The 23311-nt window shown below is 41.6% G+C and overlaps 1 protein-coding gene across 1 annotated transcript in view; it reads left to right on the top strand.

Moving 5' to 3' along the window:
• FGD6 (FYVE, RhoGEF and PH domain containing 6) overlaps nucleotides 1-23311 on the top strand; it is a 135176-nt gene that overhangs the window by 24344 nt on the left and 87521 nt on the right. The window contains exon 3 of the mRNA XM_024257514.3: nucleotides 21100-21244. Coding sequence (XP_024113282.2) covers nucleotides 21100-21244 — 145 coding nt within the window. The remainder of the gene's footprint in view (nucleotides 1-21099; nucleotides 21245-23311) is intronic.

Raw genomic sequence — 23311 nt, 5'->3', positions numbered from 1 at the left:
TATTCAGGTTTTTGTGTGAATATATTTTCATTTCTCTGGAATAAATGCCCAAAAGTGCAATTGGGGGTTGTGTGGAAATTGCATGTTTAGTTTTATAAGAAGCTGCCAAACTGTTTTCCAGAGTAGCTATACCATTTTGGTTTCCTACCAGCGATGTATGAGTGACCCAGTGTCTGCACACCTCACCAGCACTTGGTGGTTGTCACTGTTTTTTATTTTAGCAATGCTGACAGGTGTGCAGTAATATCACATTATGGCAGTCTGCCTTCCCAGTCTGATCATCTTATTGCCCATCTACACAAAATTGACCACATTCTACATTCCAAAACATGCTCTTCTCTCATGGCTTTGTTCCACTACCTAAAAAACCCTTTTCCCAGGCAGAGAATTTTTCATCTTTCTAGACCTAATTCACATGCTACCTTTTGTGGAAATCCTCCCCTTCCAATGTAGGAAAGGTAACAAAATACACTCCCCTCCCAATCTTCCCCATTGTTCTCCATCCACTCATCTCGTTCTTCCTTTCTAACACTGCCTCTTCTTGTCAGTATATTATCTACTTGTTTGCTTATGTGTCTCTCCTACTAGAAAACAGCCTGCATGGATGGGGGATCCTAAATTTTGTTACACTGCCTTGTCCTCAGTGCCCAGAACAGTGCCTGACACATAGTAGGTGCTTAGTAAATATTTATTGAAAGAATGAATGAGGAAGTGAATTTTTGTACATTGTGCTGCCACTCCCTTCTCTAGTATATTGCCTGGCATATCCTGTTTATGGTATAATAAAAATAGCTAACATTTACTCTATTGATTTTAACTACATATCAAACAGTACAATGGACCCCTTTCCTTGGTCTTCTACTGTTGCACAGCACCAACTCATCATTCTATCATAACACTGTTAACCTCCCTCTGCTTCCCCCCTAAAAAATACATGTACATTCTGCTCTTCGTATTCATCAGTTGCACACCCATGGATTCACCCAACTGCTTATTGGAAAAATTTTGGGGGAAAATGGATGGTTGCATCTGTATTGAACATGTACAGACTTTTAGACTTTTAGTTCTTGTCATTATTCCCTAAATAATATAACAACTATTTGCATAGCATTTATATTAGGTGGTTATAAGTAGTCTAACAGTGATTTAAAGTATACAGGAGGAGCCGGGAGTGGTGGCTCATGCCTGTAATCCTAGCACTTTGGGAGGTGGATCACCTGAGGTCAGGAGTTCGAGACCAGCCTGGCCAATATGGTGAAACCCCATCTGTACTAAAAATACAAAAAAATTAGCCAGGCATGGTGGCGGGTGCCTATAATCCCAGCTACTTGGGAGGCTGAGGCAGGAGAATTGCTTGAACCTGGAGGTGGAGGTTGCAGTGAGCTGAGACCGTGTCATTGCACTCCAGCCTGGGCAACAAGAACGAAACTCTGTCTCAAAATAATAATAATAAATAAAGTATATAGGAGGATATATGTAGTTTATATGCAAGTACCATACCATTTTATATAAGGGACTTGAGCATCCATGGAGTTTGGTCTCTGTGGGGGGTCCTGAAACCAATCCCCCACAGATACCCAGGGACAACTATGTAAGAATAAATATTGTGAGAGATTACAACACCTTTGTATCCTTGGCCCCAGCAGATACCTGGCACAAATTAAGTAGTCACATCTGAGCAAACAGTGGTCAGGTTAAACACTGCTTTTGCTTGTGTGAAGTCAGAATCCAGCTGCATTTTGAGTAAACCAGTGTCCCACTGACCAGGCTTCCAGAATGTACAGGAAACATCTGTTAATTTTGGAAAGCAGTTACACTGGTGTGGAGAATTACTGCTATTTGCTAAAACAAAGCTCCCTTGGAGAAGAGAAATTGAATTAAAAGACCTCACATGCATCTGTCTTTATTAGATACATAGTGAGCATCCTTCGTGGGATGGTTATGCAAGAAGCACTCCATTCCACCAGTCCTCTCACCAAACCTGCAGAAAGAAAGCATGGAGTCTAAATTCCCATGCCAATCAAAAGCAGTTTTGACAGTTTCTTGGTTAGTACAGGTCTTACCATATCTAAATGTGCTATTCAGAAAATGCAAAGAAGATGTATCACTTAAAAAAATCTAGTTTGATGGAACTGTAAATGAAAGAACTGTCCCTGTAGTCTTACATGTAGTAAGACTGAAACTGAAAAAATCTAGGCAGTCTGTAGGTAGCTTTGGAGTTAGCAAAAATCTACTAAAATGTTCTGGTGAAGGGTCTAGTGACATTTTTATGTATTTTTTAATTCTTAACTTTTAAAAAAAATATAGAGACAGAATTTTACTATGTTGCCCAGGCTGGTCTCAAACTCCTGGCCTCAAGCAATCCTCCTGCTTTGGCCTCACGAAGTGCTGGGGTTACAGGTGTGAGCCACCATGCCTCGCCCAAAATTTTTACATATGTGGGGAAATAGAATGATTTGGCTATGGAAGGCATGTTTTCTCTTACAGGATGAATAATCCATATAGTTCAGGATTTCAACATATATTTTTTGGCCAAAATATAGTATTTTAGACTCTGCTGTCTTGTCTCCATGTAACATATGGGTATGGCCTAAATAAAATAAAGTTTTTTCTGAGCCCTGGTATGCACTAATTAGATATTGATATGGAAAAGATTTAAGAGTATTACCTAAGAGCTATAAAACCTTTTAGGAAAATATTAATTTAAGAAAACATCTTGGCCAGGTGCAGTGGCTCATGCCTATAATCCCAGCACTTTGGGAGGCCGAGGCAGGCAGATCACCTGAGGTCAGGAGTTCGAAACCAGCCTAGCCAACATGATGAAATCCCGTCTCTACTAAAAATATAAAAATTAGCTGGGCACAGTGGTGGCCGCCTGTAATCCCAGCTACTCGGGAGGCTGAAGCAGGATGATCACTTGAACCCTGGAGGCGGAGGTTGCAGTGAGCTGAGATCGTGCCATTGCACTCCAGCCTGAGTGACAGAGCGAGACTCCATTTCAAAAACAAAAGAAAACATCTTATCTTTTTATTCCTACTGTACAACAGATAAAATCCCATGTCTTAGCTGTTGGAAGGCAGGTAAAATGCTTAAAGGATTTGTAAAGACAAACTGAAAACTATTTAATATATTACATCTTTTCTCAATGTATTAAATACTCTTTTCTAGTTAACGGGTACTTACTGCATATTCACTATGTGTGGAGCACCATATTTGAATATAAAAGGAACTTTTACAATGAAAGTTAGTACTAACAAGTGAAGAATATTAAAGATCTGGAAGGTGAAAGTTTTCTGTTACTATTAAGGAAATCCATTTGGTCTTTCTGAAATACTCTATGAAATCTTTCTGTAGGGCAAAACTTAAATACTGTGAAAATAAGCAAATATATTAGCTCTAGCTAGGTTAGGAGGTTTTTTTGATGGTAAAATTAGTTTAAGTATGTTTTTATACCCAGTGGTTACTTGATTAACTGTTGATGCTTCCCCTTTTCTTGAATGTGACCTTACTAGATTCTTTTTTTTTTTTTTTCTGTGAAACAGGGTCTCGCTCTGTCAACCCAGGTTGGAGTGCAGTGGTGAGATCACAGCTCACTGCAGCCTTAACCTCCCAGACTTAGGTGATCCTCCCACCTCATCTTCCCAAGTAGCTGGGACTACAGGCCCACGGCACCACACCCAGCTAATTTTTGTATTTGCAGAGATGGGGCTTCACCACGTTGCCAAGGCTGGTCTCGAACTCTGGGCTCAAGCGATCCTCCCTCATTGGCGTCCCAAAGTGCTGGGATTACAGACGTGAGCCACTGCACCCAGCTAGATTGACTCTTGATAGCAGTGATTCTAAGCAGCTTTAATTCTTATTGAGCCCTCACAGTGTTAAGAAACAAAAACATTTTTTGTGTGCTCTTTTGTACTCTACAAATTAATGTCTTCTTTGCCTGGTCTTTGAAATCTTGGCCCCAGTAAATATCTGTGCTGGCTATGCAGCTAATACCCTGTGGATGGGTTCTGTTAAGTAAAATCTGTGACTGTGAACACAGGTGTGGGGGTGTATAGACGCTTCCATTTTGCTATACATAATTTCCTGATGCCCAGGGTGAAAATATTCTTTGTTCACTGGGTTTACCTTACAAAGTACAGGGAATTTATTATTTTCAGAGTGGGGAGTGGTCTAGGGAATTAGAGAATTCATTTTGAGATTATCTACACGAAGTAGACCAAAAACTATTGCTGTAATCCACATGTCAACATGAGCAGATTTTTTTCTTTTCTTTCTTTGCATTTTGTGGGAAGAGCAGATGGGGATAGCTTTCTCTAATTCATCCTCTCTGCCTGCTTTACCTTTGACCTTTCCTTACCAAGTATTTAAAAAAAAAAAAGTTGTTTTTAAGGAATACTTGAAATAACTGAGATTAGTAAACTTGGAGAAGAGAGAATGGGGATTTTCAGTTCTTTACATATTTGTTTAGTTATAAAAGTTATATAAAATTGTTGTCTTAAAAAAAAGTTAAATGTACATGAAGTGAAAAGTGAAATGCTCCCTCCTTTTCTTCTCTTTATCCACCTCCATTCCACTGAAGAGATAAGGTTTTGGGGGTTTTGTTTGTTTTGATTTTTTACATGGAAAGTTTTAGAATAAGTGGAAAGTTTAGGAGTAAACTCTGTCCCTATGAGGCTATTGTTATCTTTGAGGTATATGAGAAAGACAAAGGCTGACAGCTCCAAGGCTGACAGCTCCATTTTCCCCAGGGCAGGAACCTTGTCTTCCTTCTCCTGTGTCTGTGGTAACATGTCATCTACACACACACACACACACACACACACACACACACACACACACACACACACACACACACACACACACACACACACACACACCCCCACCCCCACACACACACACCCACACACCCCTTGTCTTCCTTCTCCTGTGTCTGTGGTAACATGTCATCTACACACACACACACACACACACACACACACACACACACACACACACACACACACACACACACACACTGCTTTGCCCATCTGCTTATTTCTCTCCTTTACCCTGCCTTACTTACTGTTTTCTGGTTTCTTCATTTCTTCTACTTCCCTCTTCTCCTCATTTTTTTTTTGTGCCTTCAGCTAGTAGCTCAGAGCAAGTGATCACTGTTTTGAAATTGCATTCTGCTGGGCTTTTTCTAGTTCAGTGCAATATGAAAATTTCCATTTAGAAAAGAAATAGGACTCTTTGCTTTATATTGCAAAATGAAGTTTACATTACTAGAGAAATCAGCAACTTATTGCATACGTGAGGTATGCTTATCAGTGTCATTCATAGGCCACCTTGGCCTTTGTCACATCAATGTGATCATTATTAAGCAAAGAAAAGGAGGGACAAAGCCAGCTTTTCAAAACATACTTGAAAAGGTACTTTGAGATCTAGTGGAATACCTGTGAATTCATCATTATATATGACTAAAATTGTTTTAGAAATAAGAGAGAATATTGAGATATGCATGAAACTGTAGTTATTCTGAGCTTCAGGATATTACTGTACAAGTAGTAAGCTACCAAAAATAAGTAGTGAAATTAAACACGGAAAATGAGCTCTAGGAGTAACCTGCTGCAAAACCGTGGCTCACATGACCTCACTGTAGGAGCTCTTGACTCAGACCTTTAAGCTGGTGATGAGCTGTTTCACATGATTGATAATGCAGAAGCTTCTCTCTGAAGTCACTTTTTTTTTTTTTTTTTTTTGGGGGGGACGCAGCCTCGCTCAGTCACCCAGGCTGGAGTGAGTGGCGCAATCTTGGCTCACTGGAACCTCCGCCTCCCAGGTTTAAGTGATTCTCCTGCCTCAGCCTCCCAAGTAGCTGGGATTACAGATGCATGCCACCATGCCTGGCTAATTTTTGTATTTTTAGTAGAGACAGGGTTTCACCATATTGGCCATGCTGGTCTCGATCTCCTGACCTCATGATCTGCCCGCCTTGGCCTCCCAAAGTATTGGGATTACAGGCATGAGCCACCACGCCCAGCCTGAAGTAACTTTTTTTTTTTTTTTTTGAAACGGAGTTTCACACTGTCTCCCAGGCTGGAGTGCAGTGGCACGATCTCGGCTCACTGCACGCTCTGCCTCCTGGGTTCATGCCATTCTCCTGCCTCAGCCTTCCGAGTAGCTGGGACTACAGGCGCCTGCCATCACACCCAGCTAATTTTTTGTATTTTTAGTAGAGATGGGGTTTCACCGTGTTAGCCAGGATGGTCTCGATTTCCTAACCTCATGATCTACCCGCCTCAGCATCCCAAAGTTCTGGGATTACAGGCGTGAGCCACTATGCCCAGCCTGAAGTCACTTTTTATATAGTTCTAGACTTCTAAGTATATACAAGAGAAACAGTGAGTGAGCAAACGAGCTTTCTATGTACCAGGCATTGTTAGTGCATTGCTTGTATTAATTTGTTTAATCCCCACAAAATTCTGTCAGGTAGGCAATATTATGATCCTCATTTTATGGAGGAAAAACTGAGGCACAGAGAGGTTAAGAACGGACTCAATTTCACCTACTTAGTATGTGGCAGAACTCAGATTCGAACACAGGCAGTTTTGCCCCAAAGGAAATATACTGCTTCTTTTGTGTAATCTACTGTACCAAGGATCAGCAAACGTTTTCCGTAAAGGGCCAGATGATAAATATTTTAGACTTTGCAGGCCATAGGTCTCTGTTGCATCTCTTCAGCTCTGCCAACATAGTGCAAAAGCAGTGACAGATAGTACAAAAACAAATGAGCGTGGCTGTTTTCCAATAAAACTTCATTATGGACATGAAAATCATTTTCATGTGTCACAAAATATTGTTTTTTTTTTTTTTTTTTTCATGATTTAAGAATATAAGAACCAGGCTGGGCACAGTGGCTCAAGCCTATAATCCCAGCACTTTGGGAGGCTGAGGCAGGAGGATCACTTTAGGTCAGGAGTTCAAGATCAGACTGGCCAAGATAGCAAAACCACATTGCTACTGCTTGGAAGGCTGAGGCAGGAGAATTACTTGAACCCAGGAGGCAGAGGTTGCAGTAAGCCGAGATCGTGCCACTACACTCCAGCCTGGGTGACCCAGCAAGACTCCATCTCAAAAAAAAAAAAAATATATATATATATATATATATATGTATACATATGTATAAAAATATGTATACATATATATATGTATATGTATACATATATATATATGTATATATATATATGAAGCATTCTTAGCTCATAGACCTTACAAAAACAGGCAGCAGGTTAGATTTGCCTAATCATGCTATACTATGTATGTGTAAGATATTAGGATGGAATCCATTCATTTTTTAATACATTCATGAAAGAAAGGTATTATACTACATTCTGGGATTTCTAGGGGGGACAAGAACAACTTTCAGTTCCTCTTGCCATTCTGCTTACTGGATGAACTATGATGTTGTCCCCTTTCTCATGCCTGCTTTTTAAAAAGCTGTCTTTATTTCATGTCCATTGCATGTAACAGATATATTCATATTATCTCATTTAATCTTCATTGCAGGTGGTATATTATCTCAATTTTTATTTTTATTTTTGAGATGGAGTCTTGCGCTGTTGCCCAGGCTGGAGTGCAATGGTGCAATCTCAGCTAACTGCAACCTCTGCCTCCCGGGTTCAAGCAATTCTCCTGCCTCAGCCTCCTGAGTAGCCGGGATTACAGGTGCACACCACCATGCCTGGCTAATTTTTGTATTTTTAGAAGAGACGGGGTTTCACCATGTTGACCAGGCTGGTCTCGAACTCCTGACCTCATGATCCTCCCGCCTCAGCCTCCCAAAGTGCTGGGATTACAGGCGTAAGCCACCGCGCCCGGCCTATTATGTCAATTTTATAGTATAGGGAAATGTAAACTTAGTCCAATTAACTAGCGAGTTACACACAGCCATGAGTGGTGGACCCTGCCTTCAAATGCAGGTCTCTTAGGCTGAAAGAGCATTTTTTTTTTCTTCTCTGCTGCCTTTCCTTCCCTCTTAGAAATGTATGAAACTGTGATAAATGTTTGTGATCCTGTCAGAAGTGAATGTTTATTTTACTTGAATACACATTTATTTTCACTTCCCTTCCATTTTCCCTGACTCTAGCTTTTGAAGATGTAATCTGAGTTTGACAGAAAAGTAGTGATTTTTTTGGTTTCCCAATCAAAGAAGCTAAAAATAAACACAGAACTAGTCAGCAATGTAACTGGTGTAAGGACTCACTGATGCGTGGGATTAAGAGTGGAAGAAGGGCCCGGGTGCTCACGCCTATAATCCAGCACTTTGGGAGGCCGAGGCAGGCAGATCACTTGAGGTCAGGAGTTCAAGACCAGCCTGGCCAACATGGTGAAACCCTGTCTCTACTAAAAATACAAAAATTAGCTGGGCATGGTGGCTGGCGCCTGTCATCCCAGCTCCTTGTGAGGCTGAGGCAGGTGAATTGCTTGAACCTGGGAGGTGGAGGTTGCAGTAAGCCAAGATCGCACCACTGCACTCCAGTCTGGATGACAGAGTGAGACTCCGTCTCAAAAAAAAAGCTGAGTGTGGTGGCTTCTGCCTGTAATCCCAGCACTTTGGGAGGTCAAGGTGGGCAAATCACTTGAGGTCAGGAGTTTGAGACCAGCTTGACCAACATGGCGAAACCCCATCTCCACTAAAAATATAAAAAATTAGTTGGGCTTGGTGGTGGACACCTGTAATCCCAGCTACTCAGGAGGCTGAGGCACGAGAATCGCTTGAACCTGGGAGGTGGAGGTTGCAGTGAGCCAAGACCGCGCACCACTGCACTACAGCCTGGGCGACAGAGCAAGACTCCATCTCAAAAAAAAAGAAAAAAAGTGCAGGAAGACATCCATGTCTTTTCCTGACACCCTCTTCAGCTTCCTCAGGGTGCTTTCTCAGAAAGATGTGGGTTCCTTATGGTTTTGGGGGGTTATTGATGGTTTATAACTGGTCTAGAGTAGACCTTGAAGACATATCATTTGTGTGAATAGAATCTGAAGAAGAAAGATGGCAAATAGGCTTACTTGTATATAGTTTTAAATAAGGAAGTAGACAGATTTATTCATGAGCAATGACCGACCTCCGCCTCTGTGGCTCCTCATGGGCTCCCAAGAAGCCTTTGATCCTTTTTCCCCATGTTAGTGGGAAATCCCAGATATGATTGTGGTTCCTATTGGAAATTGATACACTTAAATAGGTTTAGATAAAATAACATCTGGGAATGAAAGCAGAAGTCCTTTGGTTTTAGCTATTGGTTTCCTTGTAATCCCCTACCCTTTCATTATAGTGAGGTCTGTATATAATGTAACATTTAGCATTCTGTAACATGGAATATGCCACATTTCTGGAACATGTAAGTTAATGCCTTTAACTTGAAAATTGCTTGAGTGTATCATGGCAGAGTCTAGATGTATATGCAAAATATACTTAGGTAAACACAAAGCTGACTTTATACACCTCTCAATGTCATTTCTCAGGATAATCTTATGAAAATCTGCCAGTGTACCTGCTTTGTACCTCACGATCCCAGAGAATGGCACCTTTTTTGGAGGCTGTTTTGTTGTTGTTTTGTTGTTTGAGACAGGTTCTTACTCTGTCACCCAGCCTGAGTGCAGTGGCACAATCACTGCTCTCTGCAGCTTCAAACTTGTGGGTTCAAGCCATCCTCCCACCTCATCCTCCCAGGTAGCTGGGACCACAGGTGTACACCCCCGTACTTGGCTAATTTTTTATGTTTTGTAGAGATGGGATCTCCATGTGTTGCCTAGGCTGATCTCAAACTCCTGGGTTCAAATGATCCTCCTGCCTCGGCCTTCTAAATTGCTGGGAACCACCACTCCTGGCCTTGGAGGTTGTTTGAATTACCTCCTCTTCACCCCGTTAGTGAGGGAGGGATTTCTGCTTAGGGTTACGGGAATGGCTGAATCCTGATGCTCGACACTGGACAGGTGAGATCAACAGCAGTTTCTCAGTCACATGTAGTCCCAGCCTAGAGGAGGGCACAGCATGCCACACCTGGCCACCCAGGCCTGTACTCAGGAACAACTAGGGGCTGCAGGAAGCAGGCTTTATACAAGAGGGTGGGGATCACTCTTGGTTCCCATGAGAGGATGTGATTGGCTTGTTTAAATAACTCTCTGCTGGCTGGCAGGGAAGTAAAACCCACTTCTCAGGGCTAGGCAGACACTGCGCCTGGTCCTTGTGACTAAGAGGGTGGCCAGGGGACTTTAACAGCAGAAGCATAGTGGGAAGGGCAGTGTGTAGTGAGACCATTTGGAGCCCTTCTGATTTTCCCCAGATGTCAAGGCAGAGCATAATATTGGGCCTTAATTTTCAGCCTTGCACCGCAATGGTTTTGTGCTGACTCACAATCAAGAGCATAGCGTGGCCAGGCGGAGTAGTCATATTTTCCAAAAGGCTCACCACCTTTTCAGTGGCTGTTAGGATTATGATGACAAGACCTTAGAGGAAGCAAAGGGGCTTGTACAGCTGACACCAGGACAAAGTAGTCCCCTGTTAGAGAAGGTAGTCAAAGGATGAGCTGTTTTTTCTACTAACTTACTAACCAGTCTTGCCCCTCTCGAGTAGTTGGGATTACAGGGGTGAGCCGCCGTGCCCAGCCAAGTTGTCTCTTCTTAGAAAGTGGTTCTTTCCTTTGTCTTAAATTACTGTGGTTATCTCAATCCCTTCTGCCTTTATCTGTTTAAGAAGGTCTCAGTAGGAAAATAAAGAGAAGCAGTCAGTAGAATTTGTAGTTTGCACATTGTAACTAATTCAATATTATCTTCATCTGCCTCCTAAAATAGTAAATGAGACATAGTAGGCCCTCGATAAATGTTTACTGAAATAAATGGCATCACCATTTTTATATATTCTAAGTATTACGAAAGTATTTTTAAAAATGTATGTATAGGCTGGGCAAGGTGGCTCACGCCTGTAATCCCAGCACTTTGGGAGGCCAAGGCGGGTGGATCACCTGAGGTCAAGCATCCGACACCAGCCTGGCCAGCATAGTGAAACCCAGTCTCTACTAAAAATACAAAAATTAGCCGGGCGTGGTGGGGCACCTGTAGTCCCAGCTACTCTGGAGCCTGAGGCAGGAAAATCACTTGAACCCAGGTGGCAGAGGTTGCAGTGAGCCAAGATCATGCCACTACACTCCAGCTTCCATCTCCAAAAAAAAAAAAAAAAAAAAAGTATGTATACATATATATGTGTAAATATGTGTATGTAACTATGAAGTATTCTCTTGTAACCATCTCAACCTCGTTATTTATTTCTAATGGCCTTTATTTTTTCTGGCATCAAGTAGGTACAGACAGTATATTACATAATGAGGATGTGAAGGGGAGAAATGATACTAAGTCAACTCTAACTTTGTCTTAAAACTTTTTAGTTTTCAATAAGAGAAACATCATCTTTGGTGCAGTGATGGAATTGGATTGGGAACTTGCCTTTTTTTTTTTTTTTTTTTTTTGTGAGACAGAGTCTTGCTGTGTCGCCCAGGCTGGAGTGCAGTGGCGTGATCTCACTGCAAGCTCCGCCTCACCATTCTCCTGCCTCAGCCTCCTGAGTAGCTGGGACTACAGGCGCCCGCCACCACGCCCAGCTAATTTTTTTGTATTTTTAATAGAGATGGGGTTTCACTGTATTAGCCAGGATGGTCTTGATCTCCTGACCTCGTGATCCGCCTGCCTCAGCCTCCCAAAGTGCTGGGATTACAGGCGTGAGCCACCACGCCCAACTGGAACTTGCCGTATTTTATTGGAGGCAACCTCAAGCTCAGTAGAATGCTTTTCTATTTGTATTAACAAGAAAGTTGTCCACATTTCGTGTTGTGAATCCCAATTCTAAGAAAGCAAAATTGATGGTAATTAAATGTTGCAGATTTATTTTATGTAGTGCTTGTTTCAGGAGACATTTTTGTAACAATTTATTCCTTTCTAGCTAGACCTGGATTCCTTCTAGCTAGGTTTGACCTGGATGCCTCCCAGCTAAGCTAGATGGCCAAGAGTGTCTGTTGGACTGTTTTCACCATGGGGCTCCTCCTGTGTCATTAAGATAGGACCAGGAACCCTGAAGCACATGATCATCTTTACTTGCAGGTCAGGAAGCTCTCCCACAACCAGATGGAGAACTATGGGAGACGGACCCTATTATTATGTTGCTGTTCACTGTGACATAGTCAACAAGTTGTGTGGTTACTCTGTGGGCCCTGCAGGCTGTTGAACAATCCCTCTACTGACTTCTTTTTTTCTTTTTTAAAGCTATCAACTGGCTAGCCAGATCTCCCCTTCCTACCTATTATTTAGAGACTTAGGCTTAAGGTTCTCCCAAACAAACCCCTCTCGGCAATAAGGGAAAGCCGTAATTTATATATCTTAGCAACTTAAGCAATAGTTAAAAGAGATTTTGTTCGTTTGTTTGTTTTTGAAACGGCAATCCTGAAAATGTTTACACAGACCTCCAAGTCTGGGGGTTGGGGGAGAAAGGGAAAGAACAGGAGAAAATATCTTTAATCTCATCATCCTGGGAATAAAATAAACTATCCCTAAAGAGTTTATATACAGATAAAAATATGTGTATATACATATAAATACATATATGCTTTGAACCACCTTTTATGAAGCTTTTCAGACTGTGTGTGTCGGGAGGATGGTCAATTTTGAAAAAGTAAAAATGCATGTGATAACAACTTTTTAAAATGTACTGAAGGGCAAATAATAAAATGTCTCAGCCAGGAGTGGTGGCTCACACCTAGCACTTTGGGAGGCTGAGACAGGCAGATCACTTGAGCCTAGGAGATTGAGCCCATCCTTGGCAACATGGCAAAACCTAGTCTCTGCAAAAGAAAAAATACAAAAATTAGCCAGGTGTGGTGGCACGCACCTGTTGTCCCAAGTGCTTGGGAGCCTGAAGCGGGAGGATCACTGAGTCTGGGAGACAGAAGTTACGGTGAGCTGTGATCACGCCACTGCACTCTAACGTGGGTGTGCACTTCAGCCTGGGTGACAGAGCAAGACCCTGTCTCAAAAAAAAAAAAAAAAAAAAAAAAAGTCTGTCTTTTACTCTCAGGACTTTAGTCCCAGAGGCAACTGTACTTCAACTATATTTATCAGTTTTTCTGAATGTGTTCGGGGACAGCCTGGTATATGTCAGCATGTTTGTGCACACACACACACAAATATACACACTTTTTACGTGTTTTTGTGTATATGTACTCTTCTTTTTGCTTCTCTATACAAATAGGAGCACACTCTGTGCCTTGATTTATTTTTAACCTAACAATATTTCCTGGAGAATGATCTATGCCACTGTGCATAGATCTACCTCTTTTTTTTTTTTTTTTTTTGGAGGCAGAGTTTTGCTCTTATTGCCCAGGCTGGAGTGCAATGGCAGGATCTCGGCTGACCGCAACCTTGGCCTCCCGGGTTCAAGCGGTTCTCCTGCCTCAGCCTCCCATGTAGCTGAGATTACAGGCATGCGCCACCACGCCTGGCTAATTTTGTATTTTTAGTAGAGATGGGGTGTCTCCATGTTGGTCAGGCTGGTCTCAAATTCCCTACCTCAGGTGATCCACCTGCCTCAGCCTCCCAAAGTGCTGGGATGACAGGCGTGAACCACCAATCCTGGTTTTTTTGTTTGTTTGTTTGTTTTGTTTTTTTTTTTTTTTTTGAGGTGGGGTCTCGCTCTGTTGCCCAGGCTGGAGTGCAGTGGCACAATCTCAGTTCACGGCAGTCTCAACCTCCTGGGTTCAAGTGATCCTCTCACTCAGCCTCCCAAGTAGCTGGGACCATGGGTGTGGGCCACCATGCTCGACTAATTTTTTAATTTTTAATAGAGATGGGGTTTCACCATGTTGCCCAGGCTGGTCTTGAACTTCTGCACTCAAGCAATCTACATGCCTCGGCCTCCCAAAGTGCTGGGATTTACAAACATGAGCCACCTCACCCAGCCTACCTCATTTTTTAAATAGCTCTTTAGTTTTAAACCTAGGGATTAAGAAAAAGCAAACAAATTAAATAACTGTTTAGTAATTCATTATATGAATGTAACCCCAATTTATTTAACTGGTCTTTTTTTAATGGCTATTGAAGGAAGATCCCTTTAAAACTGCTTCTTTATGTTAAATCTTAATGAATGACTTTAAAGCCAATTACATATAAAAGTTGCAAGCATATGGGTAGGTACTCTTCTATTTTAAAGAATTTTGCATTCTATTTGTTTTTTAAACCATTTTCAGAGTTGTCTTGTGAGGACTGTATTTTAAATAGCAGCCTCAAGGTACTGATTATGATTTTGGTCTTATTTATTTATTTATGAGACAAGGTCTTGGTCCCTCACCTGCTGGAGTGCAGGGTCATAATCGTGGCTCACGGCAGCCTCGACCTCTTGGGCTCAAGGGATCCTCCCACCTCAGCCTCCCAAGTAGCTAGGTAGCTAGGACCACAGGCACATACCACCATGCAATTTTTTTTTTTTTTTCCATAGAAGTGGGGTCTCTCCCTGTGTTGCCCAGGCTGGTCTCTAACTCCTAGGCCCAAGCAATCACCCCCACCCCCCACAGCCTCCCAAAGTGCTGGGATTACAGACATCAGTCACCACCCCTGGTCCTGATTGTGTCTTTAGTCAGTAGCATACAATTCTAAGAATCCTCGTAATTACTTGGGGGAAGGTGATAGTAATGGTATTTGCAAAGGTGGAGGTTGCTTCTGGAAAATTAAGCAGGCCTGTTTTTAAAAAATATCCATCATTTGAAGCCTGGCATTTTACCCTAACAGAGTCACCCAGAGACAGTTTTAAACAGTTTCTGGTTTATATTTCAGGGAAGCTGGATATTTTTGTATGATTTCTTTTTTTTGAAGCCATAGATCCCTAGCTTGCTAGTTTGAAAGGCTCAGTTGTTAAAACCTCTAAAACTTAAGAATGAAAAAATAAAACACTGATCGTGTACATTTTATGTTGTAAGTTTCTTTGTTTATTCATTTTTTCTATCTTCCTTTAAGTAACAAACTCCTGTGGTACTATCCCTTTAAGTATTTTAGTGATTTTATTTATTTTTATTTTGTGAATATTAAAGAATTTAACTCAAAAAGTTTATACACTACATATATACATTATAGGATTTTAAAAACTGAAATCGAGATAATAAAATCATTAATTTTTAAATTAAAATTTGTCCTAACCTTTAATCAAGCAACCTCTCGAAGAGAAGATTAAAAATCAATATATTTGATACCTTTATAATGCAAGGACATAAAAAAATTGATAGATGTCCTTTTCTTTCAGGGCGAAGGATTTCTGCTATTATACTTATTCAATAAGAACATCAGCATTCATAGCCTTACGTATTACTGAAGCATTGATGTTTCTTTTTCGTGAAAGCAGTTAGGAGTGGAGAAAGACCTACTAGTTGATCTGGTTTACCTACTTTACCTACCAGCACTCAGGAGTCACACTGGTTGAACTTGATATTTGTTCAGTCCTGTCACCTGGCTCTGCACATACTTAAAATAATTATGCACAATCTTGTGTTTGAAAAACCTAAAAACATGACGTGAATACGTGATGGTTGCTTTTTGGAGGATGCAAATGGCCAACTATGCCTATTTCACAAGTCGTGCCATGTTTCCAAACTCATTTTGGTGGTAGACCTCAAGAACATTACCTGAGTAAGGGATGGAGAAAATTCTAGACGTGCTGTGTAATTGAGAAGACCTGAAAAGGAGAGTAAGAAGGATTTTTTAAATAGTTTTTTTTAGGCACGGTGGCTCATGCTATCATCCCAGCACTTTGGGAGGCCAAGGCAGGAGGTTCACTTGAGGCCAGGAGTTCAAGAGCAATGTAGGGAGAGACCTGGGCAATGTAGGGAGAGACCCTGTCTCTACCAATAAATAAATAATTAAATAAATAAATAATTAAATCGTTTTTTAAAATTGATTTGATTCATGGTTTTACTGTGACAGTGGAATCTGCAGTCCTGTAAGGGAACTGAAGTAACAGAAGGAAATGTTTCCTGGTAAAACAAAATAGAAATAATTTTTTGGTGAAAATTGTGTACCAATTTTATAGTTAGTGTGCTATAATAACTACTAAATAACTTGAAATTTATTTTGCTAATTTGAAGCCCATAATGGTAGTTTTTTTCCCCTCATTCTGTGATAAATATGAAATGTGCCAAAGGAAGCACATAATCACCAAGTCATAATGAGACAGCATTTGAAAAAAAATTATCACAACATCCTGAGGACAAGCAGGTTTCTGTTCAGTTTGGGCCAGGAGTAGAAAGAAGAGGAAGAGAAAGACCACAGAAGTTGAGATTTACATGTGGTGACTTGGAAATGAGAAAGAAACTTCTGAAGGTGAGGGAATTGGAAAGAACTTCTTTCTTCAAGCTTGGGAGGAATTACATGAAACATTCCTTGGTAAAGGGGCTCAGAATAAAACCACAGGCAAAAGAAGAAAAAGATAACTGGAATTTGTCAACAACAGAGAAGCATTCTTAACTTAGCTTTTCCTTTCCTTCTCTTGGCCATCCTATCCCTTATCCCTTCTCCTTGCTGGAATTTTTAATTTAGTGGGGGCTCAGAAGGATGTTTTTTGGTGAACTTGGCAGTTGCTATGCTGGCTTATCATTGTACAGGTTTTCTGTTCCTAAAAACTCTTAGAGGAAATGGATTTAGTATTTTTAAAAAAGATAATTCCACTAGGCATGGTGGCTCATGCCTGTAATCCCAGCATTTTGGGAGGCTGAGGCAGGCAGATCACCCGAGGCCAGGAGTTCAAGACCAGCCTGGCCAACATGGTGAAACCCCGTCTCTACTAAAAATACAAAAATTAGCTGGGCATGGTGGCGTACACCTATAGTCTCAGCTACTCAGGAGGCTGAGATGGGAGAATCGCTTGAACTAGGGAGGCAAGGTTGCAGTGAGCTGAGATCACGCCACTGCACTCCAGCCTGGGTGACAGAGTGAGACTCCATCTCAAAAAATAATAATAACATAAATTAAAATTTTAAAAGATAATTCCTTCTAAAAGAGAAGGACTTCACTTTAGTTGTGACTTATTACCTGAAAGAAAAATTTGATATACTTCCAATGGAGGATGTGCTGTAAATATACAGAAACTAGCATAGAGAAAAAAATAACTTTTAAAAAGTGATGACATCATGTAGTCTTCACTTCAGATGTGTAGATGTTAGCATGTGGAATTGAAGGAAACAGTTACCCATCAGTAGGAATTTAAGTCTGGCTTTACTTGTTTGTCTTAATTCCAGTGCACTGGAAACAAACTGATTTTCTAGAAACTGTGGCTCCTTGCAGAAGCAAATCTGACTTAGGGTGCCTGGGGAAGTAGAGCCCACTCTTTGTTCTGGTTGCTGTTGGAGCTTGCTTTCCTTTTACTTCAGATATCAAATTATGAACTAACTAGGCAGAAAGACGTGGAGGAAGCCCTGTGTCCTGTTCCTTTACCCCGCAAAGCAGACAGTGTTAGGATGTTATCATTCGGACAGTGGGAAGGAAATAAATAGAACTCCAAACTATACAACTGGCATCAGTAAGGAGTCCTTGTTTCATTATCAGAAATCTAAAATTGGCTGCATATGGTGGCTCATGCCTGTAATCCCAGCACTTTGGCAAGACTGAGGTGGGAGGATTGCTTGAGTCTGGGAGTTTGAGATCAGCCTGGGCAACACAGCAAGACCCTTGTCTATTTTTTCAAAAAAATAAAAATAGAAATCTAAAATTATCTAGGTAGATTCAGAAGCTGACAACAGTTGTTTGAGAAAATAGAGTAATTGTTTTAGAAATGAACATGTAAAATGTGAATCCTAGATTTTGCTGCTAAACCATTATCTTTCCTTTAAAATCTACTCCCTTGTTGTAACATTTGTTTCTGTTCATGTCATCCTCATTCTGCTGGTGACTTGGACTTGACACCTTGACGTCTTCCATAAGTTTTTCCTCCTCACCCCTTTACCCTAAGTCCTGGTGATTTTTCTTTTTTTTTTTCTTTTTTTTTTTGAGACAGAGTCTCACTCTGTTACCCAGGCTGGAGTGCAGTGACATAGTCTTGGCTCACTGCAACCTCCACCTCCCTGGTTCAAGCGATTCTCCTACCTCAGCCTCCTGAGTACTGCAACCTCCGCCTCCTGAGTTCCAGTGATTCTCCTGCCTCAGTGTCCCTAGTAGCTGGGATTACAGGCACATGCCACCGCACCCGGCTAAATTTTGTATTTTTAGTAGAGACAGGTTTAGCTCTGTTGGCCAGGCTTGTCTCAAACTCCTGGGCTCAAGCCATCCACCCACTTTGGCCTCCCAAAGTGCTGGGATTACAGGCATGAGCCACCACACCCGGCCCTGATTTTTCTTCCTCTTACATCCATCCCTTTCTCTCAATTCCTGATGTAGCCACCCTGGTTCAGGCCACCTGCACCATTAAAATTCAACACCTGTTGCTTTCTAATATCATTTTCATTTATTTGGTGAAAAATTCTTGAGGGTCCATTGTGTGTTGGGCTGTATGGTGAGGATTCAGCTGGAAAACACAATTTCAATTTCCTTGTCTTTGGAAATTTACATTTTAATGAGGGAAACAAGTCTACGACCAAGTGCAGTTTAGTGAGATAGTTAAAGGATTCAGAAGAGACAACAAAATCTCTCCTCATTTCATGGCATTGTGTTTTGATTCATGTAGTTTTAATATTTAAAGCTTTTTTCTTGTTTTCAGATGTTCACTTTGTACTTCAATCCCTCTTCTATCACTAATGGATGTGGCAAGACCTAGTTACTATGTTCTTAATAATAGCCTTCCAAATGATGTTTGACCAAGAAACACCTTTCACCCCTCTCTTCAGACAAAATAAACCTAATTTCTTTTTTTTTTTTTTTTTGAGTTGGAGTCTCACTCTGTCGCCCAGGCTGGAGTGCAGTGGTGCAGCCTTGGCTCACTGCAAGCTCCGCCTCCCGGGTTCACGCCATTCTCTGCCTCAGCCTCCCGAGTAACTGGGACTACAGGCGCCCTCCACCACGCCCGGCTAATATTTTGTATTTTTAGTAGAGACGGGGTTTCACCATGTTAGCCAGGATGGTCTCGATCTCCTGACCTTGTGATCCACCCGCCTCAGCTTCCAAAGTGCTAGGATTACAGGCGTGAGCCACCATGCCCAGCCAAATAAACCTAATTTCTTCATAGGTGCCACTGCCCTATTACTAACTATCTGAATCTATTATACTTAGGAGTCTAAAACAGTACCCAGATGGGCTGGTTCAAAAAGCCTTTTAGAGCAGAGCTTCTCACACATAGACTGGGATTTTGTTACAGCACAGATCCTGATTCGGTGGGTTGTGGGCGGCCTGAGCGTGTGTATTTCTGAGGAGCTTCCAGGTGATGCTGCTGCCGCTTGGAAATTGAACATGTGTTGTGTTAACAGGGTTTTAGAAGATATAAAGAGATAAGGAATTAAGATAGAAACAAGTGGTGGGGGTACCTTTTCTTCTAGCTATATGCGTGGATCCTATAGTCTGTCTACCCTGTTAACTTTCATTTGCTCTCACTAATCTCAGTCAACAATTAACTATCTGGCGGGGTTGGCTCTTATCCCTGCACCCAGAGACAGTGAATCCTGCCAGCGATCTAACCAGAAAGTTGCTATCTTCTATCCACCCCTTACCCCCGGGGAGTGAGTCTCCTGCATGTCTTGGGGAGCTGTGATAAAGTGTGCACCCACCTTACGAGGCTGTGATATGACTCCCAGAGGCCCCAGCCATTGAGTAATGGAAAACCCCGTCTTTAGCAGTGAGAGGTGTTCCTTTTGGCACTGTGCCTCTAGCCAGCTGGTTTGTGTAACAGTTGGGCTCCAGGAATGGCTTCTGAGGCAAGTCTGTATCCTACCATGTGTAATCAGGAACTGGCAGAAAATTTATCTTTAGCTTTTAAGATTCCCGTTAGAGATTCTCGTAACTTGTAACCTTGGCTGTTGAGTGACCTGCCTGTGACCCGCTGAAAGAGCCTGCCAGAGTGGAATGCAACTGTCTCCTTATTCTGCTTGAGTGTTTTTCCTGGTAATTGTCTGTGGATCTTTTACTGGCTCCACCTATACTCTTCTATTCTGCAGATATTCTTGTAGACTTACGACAGAAAAGCAGTTGCTACAGGCAATTGGCTCCTGAATCTTTACAGCCAATGCTAGAAGGAATTCTTTTCATCTCTTCTTTGGGAACTTTCCTATGGAATTCCCCCCACAGATTGGATTGCAGCAGTGGCTTTTAGATTCATGAGATCTATGTTAAAACAAACGGAGGAACCTTGATGATGTGATGTCAGGCTGGCAAGGAGGAATTGGTAAATGGCCTGGTTCTGTGGTTTTCCAAGTTCAGCTTGTATCAGAATCACCCGGAAAGCATTAAACAAGCTTACTTATTATTTGCTAGGCCCTGTGCCCCAGGTAGTTGTAATTGCTGGGCAAATTGCTGGGCCCTGTGCCCCTCGTAGTTCTAATGCAGCAGGTCTTGAGCATAATCTGAGAATTTGTAACGTTTCTTCTTCCTCCCCAAGTCTTGTGAACAGAACAGTGATAACCATAGAGCAGGGTACATGTTCACAGTTGCACCTGCACTGTTGATTCTAGTCACCATCATTACCCCCCAGTCCTTATAGATTTGTTACTTGGTTTTTGTTGTTGTTTTAAACACCAAGGCCCAAGGAATCAGCAACTCTTCTGGTATACCTGGCAGCCTTTTATGGTAAACCAGCTCACTTTCTGTAAAGCTTCTTAGTTTATTCTAGGAGTAGAGACCTGATCTTCTTTGGGAGGGATATATAGAAACATAGGATGGGAAACTTGCTTCCCACCCACCTTCTTATCATTAAAAAGTCAAAAAATTAATTTGAGTTTTTGGCAACTGAGACAGGGTGAAGGAAGGGAAAGTTGGCTGATCTGGGTCTTTTCATTCTTCCAAATCCCTTAGATATATCTTGTTTGCATTATGAAGATAAGATGTTGATTTGGTTTTTGTTTTGTTAGCACTCCTTATTATTGAAGGTGACTAATACCTGCTTTCTGTTGAATGCAGTTCAGGAGCATCCCAGGAGGAACAGAATGATCTTGGTCTTGGTGACCTTCCCTCTGATGAGGAGGAAGTCATCAACAGTTCTGATGAAGATGATGTCAGCTCTGAGTCAAGTAAAGGAGATCCTGACCCACTGGAAGATAAACAGGTATATTTTGGTACTTAATTGCTTCTTGACCTCTCCCTATGCTTGGGAATGATATTTGTCTGCATGATAGGCACAGAAACCCTCGTGAGTTTTCTTAAAACTTATAAAACACTTTCGAAATTTAAATTTAATTCCTGCTATAATGTGGCACCTAAAATATTCTCATGTTACGAAGTATGTATCACTTAGAGATTACTTAGTGATTTTTGAGAAATTATTATTTTGAGACAGAGTCTTGCTCTGTTGCCCAGGCTGGAGTACAGTGGCACCATCACTGCTCACTGTAGCCTTGACCTCCTGGGGTTAAGTGATCCTCCTGCCTCAGCATCCCAAGTGCCTGGCATTACAGACACCTGCCACCACGCCTGGCTCATTTTTGTGTTTTTAGTAGAGACGGGGTTTCACTATGTTGGCCAGGCTGGCCTCAAACTCCTGACCTCAAGTGATCCACCCGCCTCAGCCTCCTAAAGTGCTGGGATTACAGGCGTGAGCCATGGTGCCAGGCAAAGAAATTATTTTTCCTAATGTCCAATGGCTTGCTTTTTGATAACAAACCACCCCCCCTTAGAAGTGTTCCCTGTACTGCTACCAATTTTTTGTAGATTTTTTTGAAATAAAGGAACTATATGCATTTTAGACTCAAATTATTTTGGGAAAGAATAAAGATGTCTGTTAATAGTACATCATCATTTGCTTTGAAATAATCCAGTGTGTGTATGAGTTTGGGGGGAGCACAGCATACATGAAGATTGTCCATGTGTTCAGAGTTGTTTAAGATGCATGAGGGCTGGGCACGGTGTCTCACACCTATAATCCCAGCACTTTGGGAGGCCAAGGGGGGCGGATCATGAGGTCAGGAGATCGAGACCATCCTGGCTAACGCGGTGAAACCCCATCTCTACTAAAAATACAAAAAATTAGCCAAGCATGGTGGTGGGCACCTGTAGTCCCAGCCACTCGGGAGACTGAGGCAGGAGAATGGCGTGAACCCGGGAGGCGGAGCTTGCAGTGAGCCGAGATCACGCCGCTGCACTCCAGCCTGGGCAACAGAACAGAGTGAGACTCCGTCTCAAAAAAAAAAAAAAAGATGCATGATGCAGGGGTTCATTATAATGTCTCTCTAGTTTGGCATGAATATATTTATCTCTTTCATTTGAAACCACATTTTTTAAGAGACATCATCAAAGGGAAAAAGTTAGTACATCAACAATATCCCCAGGAATGTTACAGCAATATGGAATTTGAAAAGATTCACACAGCATAGCAAGCCATGGAGAAAATTCATGTGCCATAATTTCATCTAATTCCTGTGCCATAATTTTATCAATCTGTTATCCTTCCTGTTTAATATTTTTGCTCTGTTTAAATTTATTTTCAGCCTTAAATGAATGGCCCACGTGCAGCCGTCTGAATTTAAGTCCCAGATCCACCAGCTATGATCTGGTCAACTTTGGGCCAATTATTTAACCTTTTGGGACTAAAGGGTGCCGTTTCGTAGATAAAGAAAAGAATAGTACTCATAGAATTGTGAAGATTAAATAATTTGATACATGGAAAGCATTAGAATATTGATCGGCACATAATAGCTCAGTGATCATTTATTTATAACTAGCCAGACTTCATTTCTATGCTGTGAAGTATTAAATCATGGTGTTGGGAATAACCACTGTAAATTACTTAGGCTAGTGAATTTGTAAAACCCCTAAGACAGATGAGTGACTCTCTTCTTAAAGACCCACAGCACTCAGCAATGTATAGATTTTACTTTGACTATCAAGTAATTCCTTTTGTGTCTTACTGGTGTCTGTTTTGCTTTAATTTGAAAGTTCATTTTCCATATTGCAGCTTCATGGACATAGATTCTACAAATATTTATAGAATTCGCACTATGTTCCAGGTACCACTGGTATTTACTAGAGATAAGCAGTACTCAGGTTCTAAGCTTCTATGTAGCCCATGTTCTTTTCTTTTGAGAAGGAGTTTCGCTCTTGTTGCCCAGGCTGGAGTACAATGGTGTGATCTCGGCTCACTGCAACCTCCGCCTCCCGGGTTCAAGTGATCCTCCTG

The sequence above is a fragment of the Pongo abelii genome, chromosome 10 (genome assembly GCF_028885655.2).
Source record: "Pongo abelii isolate AG06213 chromosome 10, NHGRI_mPonAbe1-v2.0_pri, whole genome shotgun sequence".
In the NCBI taxonomy this organism is placed as follows: Eukaryota; Metazoa; Chordata; class Mammalia; order Primates; family Hominidae; genus Pongo; species Pongo abelii.
The sequence above is the reverse complement of the archived record's forward strand: the minus strand, read 5'-3'. Positions and strand labels throughout refer to the sequence as shown.